The 3,840-nt window shown below is 34.3% G+C and overlaps 1 protein-coding gene across 1 annotated transcript; it reads right to left on the bottom strand.

Annotated features, from left to right (window-relative positions):
- Positions 1 to 1,280: 1,280 nt before the first annotated feature.
- On the bottom strand, positions 1,281 to 3,102 carry LOC128195531 (uncharacterized). The gene is made up of 7 exons (XM_052873440.1): positions 2,792 to 3,102; positions 2,491 to 2,711; positions 2,247 to 2,408; positions 2,065 to 2,169; positions 1,921 to 1,996; positions 1,734 to 1,829; positions 1,281 to 1,650 (listed from the first exon to the last, which is right to left on the bottom strand). Exons 1-7 carry the CDS (start codon positions 3,053 to 3,055, stop codon positions 1,555 to 1,557), a joined length of 1,020 nt encoding a protein of 339 aa, XP_052729400.1. The 5' UTR covers positions 3,056 to 3,102; the 3' UTR covers positions 1,281 to 1,554.
- Positions 3,103 to 3,840: the final 738 nt, after the last annotated feature.

Below are 3,840 nucleotides of genomic sequence, written 5' to 3'. Positions count from 1 at the left end.
TTTGACACATCTAAATTTTTTACATTCATTTGACACTACCATTTCCTGCCTTTACTCTTTTCTTTATTAAAAAAGTACAAAGATTTACACTTTTATGACCATTTTATCTTTGTACTCTGTGTCAAATAAATATAAAAATGTATCATATTACTACTACTCAAATGAGAATTTCTCAATTCCAACCCTACTAAAGAATGACAAGACCATCACTCATCCATGTCAATTGTATGAATTGAATTAATTAATTAATTTAACACAACAATTAAAAGAGTAATAGAATATAAATAATTAATAGTGAGAGAAGATTATATAAAAAGGTCATTTCAAATAAATGTTTTCTTATAACTCAAATTATTTTTACCAAATGTGAATTAATTAATTAATTAACACAAAAATTAAAAGAGTAATTTTATATAAAATGTTATCCTATAATTAAAATTTTAGAATTTTAGCATAAATGTTTTCCAGTAACTCTGGTCAAATACAACAATAAAAAGACATTTTTGTCCTTCAACATTAGGCCATTGTTTTTATATATAACAGATACATTAGAAGAAAAATAGCTACCAAAATCTGCAATGTTTCTGTTTACGAAAATCGTTATCTTGCTATGCATGCTTATGTTGGGATGGGCAAAAGGAACTACCATAGAGATTACTAATAATTTGGAGGGAAAGGAAAATCTAAACGTTCACTGCAAATCAAAAGATGATGATATTGGATACCTTCTTCCTTTCAACCAAAACTTCCAATGGAGTTTTGTACCTAACTTTTTCGGGAACACACTGTTCTTTTGTTCATTTCAATGGGGAAATGGTTCTTTGTTGTATTTTGATGTATACGTTCAAAAAAGGGATTTCCATGAATGTTCAGTCTGCCAATGGTATATTACAAAAGATGGACCATGTAGATATGAAGACTGTAACATCCCGATTATATAATAATCAATATTACATAATAACACTAGTGCAGCGAGGGGCTTTTACCGCGGTTGATTTTCACTATACGTCGCGGTTCATGAACCGCGGCATATTCAGCCGCGATAGTAAGTCAGACACTTTATGCCGCGGTTCAAACCGCGGTATATAAGCTGAGGAATATGCCGCGGTTGTCTAGGGAACCGCGGCCTAAATTCATTTTTTTTAAAAAAAAAAAAATTAAAAAAAAAGTTAAAAAATGCACTATATGCCGCGGTTGAACCGCGGCATATAGGCCGACGAGTATGCCGCGGTTAGTGTCAAAACCGCGGCCATATGTCTCGTTTTTTAAAAAAAAAAAAAGCACTATATGCCGCGGTTGTGGTTAGAACCGCGGCATATTCCCCTTATATGCCGCGGTTGTGGTTAGAACCGCGGCATATTCCCCTGCAGTTTTTTAAAATAGCAGGTCTGTTTTTGTGATATCCACTACCACAAAAACAGACCTGCATATAAAAACATTTACAGAAATTCAATTTCAACATAACAAACACATGTTCAAATGTATTTCAACATCAAATAAAGTAGAGAGTCTAAGAAAATTCTATCTAATCAAATGCATTGTTTAAATCTAAATCTAAGAGCTATTGTATAATCTAACTATATACTTCGCAGCAGCGTTCCTAATGAATAGTAGTGACTTCTCAGGAACTGGTGTAGTAGTCTTGAATCTCTGCAAAAGACAATTCATTTTAATTAGTGTATATGAATTCAACATTTGTTAAAAAATCAAAATTTGTTAAAGTTAAATATTACCGTTTCCCAGCTTCTTGTGATGTGAGAACGAACAATATGGGTCATCCAATACATTACATAGTATCCACACTCATATGACCCATTTTGTCTGTTACACTACAATATATCATCACAGTTGATAATAGTTAGTGAATAACATTTGTTATAAAACAATTATAACAAAGTATGACTTTAGCATATGTCAAACCTTGAGAGAAATCCAAGCAATCTTTCTACTCTTAACAATTGATCTCCCGTCCATCATCATACTTGCTGGAATAGAACTGTATATAAAAAAATGTTTTAGCATTCAGTTATATAACAAAGAAAGTCCAAACATTGAGGTTCTTACCAATCAATTGCTTGTCTGAGTTGTGTGGGAGGAGGCCTGTGCAATGAGCAGAACCACAAAGCATAGTTGTCTTGCACAGACATAACAAGAAGTTGCCAATGGCGCCTGAAATTCATAATAACGTAACTATTAAATATTAAAATCACATATGGAACATTATTATGTTAACAAAGTTCACTTACCCGGATATATAAGGCAAAAAGTATATTTTCTTGCCCCTTCGAAAACTGCTTATCATTCTCGTGTTGATATGATCAAAATCATTTGATTCATGAATGTCTTGGGGATCAATGAATCCATAATCATCAGAACGCCCCAACTTATTAGTGACCCCAGACATATACCTGAAATCAAAAATTAACTTTGATATAAGGATACTTGATATATAAATCAATTTTATATATAAATAATTGGTCATAGACTTACATCGTCCATAGTTGAATAATTGAAATATTCAACTCTTGTGTTCCCGACGCAAGCTCACGGACATCTTGGCTATTAAGGTATATTGGGACCTCAGAGCCATGCCCAAATACATTAGCATCATACTGAACCTCCAAAGGCTTATCATCAAGGATGTCAGCAAGTAGATGCAATGAAGAAAGAGGGTCATCCTCAGATAGAGGAATCTTCTGTTGTTCCTGCGTCTGTTGTTACATGAAAAGATAAGATAAGTTTTGACATCAAAAACCTTTAAAATTGAGAAGTGTAAAGAAGAATTTCATACCGAGGGGTCAGAAACTGGTTTAACCAAAAATTTAGGCCAAGTGATAAACGACTTATATGCTTGTTCCACAGTGAAAATCTCTTCCGTGGACAGTGGAACCGAGGCATCTGGCATGATCATTTCATCCACTGATACCTTCACCTCATCCTCTAATAGTTGCATACCATGACATACAGTCGCTGACCTAAACTCTGTTCCACGAGCTACCAGCACCATCTCATCTTCTTCTAAAATGTATAGCAGACATGGACTACCATCGTCCATGTCATCCTCTGGGATGGCTGATGCGGAACAACTTCCTTTGCCGCTTCTCCCTGTCAGAGTAAATGTTAGATTATACAAGAGATATAAGATGTTCTCTAATTTGAGTTGCGTTCAACTTTCTCTCATTCAAACAGTTCACACAAGGACATCTAAACTTCACTTCATCATTAGTTCTCCCCTCATTACGTTGCGCAAATTGTATAAATTCCTCTACACCTCTCTCGTACTCAGCACTAATACGTGGTAAATTAATCCAATTTCGATCCATATTCCTAAATATTACATAAATAATATTTTAAGGTTTATAAATAATACAAGAACTACAACACACATTACCAAAACTATAGCAAAAACCATATCATACATTACCAAAACTATAACAATTTCATGCACTATCAAAATTAAAGCAAAAATTATACCAAAACTATAGAAACTTCATACATTACCAAAACTATAGCATTATGCAAAAATTAATGAAGCAATCACGTTAAAAATGCAAATGGACATAAATACCTGGAAGAGAAACGGCGGCGGAGAGGGTGAAAAACGCAACACAACGGCGGCGGCGGCGGAGAGGGTGAAAAATGCCAGAAAATCACGATTTTGAACGGCTAAAACTCGTTTTTAAAGTCAAAAACGAATAATGACCGAACAATTTTGAGTTTAAACGGTTAAAAACGCAAAATCTGAGATGAAGGGTGGTTCGGAGGAAGAAGAAACGCGAAAACAGCGAGGAAGACGATGCACTGTTCCAAGTTTTGTTTTTTAACTCTGAACGGGGGAAT

This window comes from Vigna angularis, chromosome 2 (assembly GCF_016808095.1).
Source record: "Vigna angularis cultivar LongXiaoDou No.4 chromosome 2, ASM1680809v1, whole genome shotgun sequence".
Lineage (NCBI taxonomy): Eukaryota > Viridiplantae > Streptophyta > Magnoliopsida > Fabales > Fabaceae > Vigna > Vigna angularis.
Note: the sequence above shows the minus strand (reverse complement) of the source record. Positions and strands in the feature narration are given on the sequence as shown.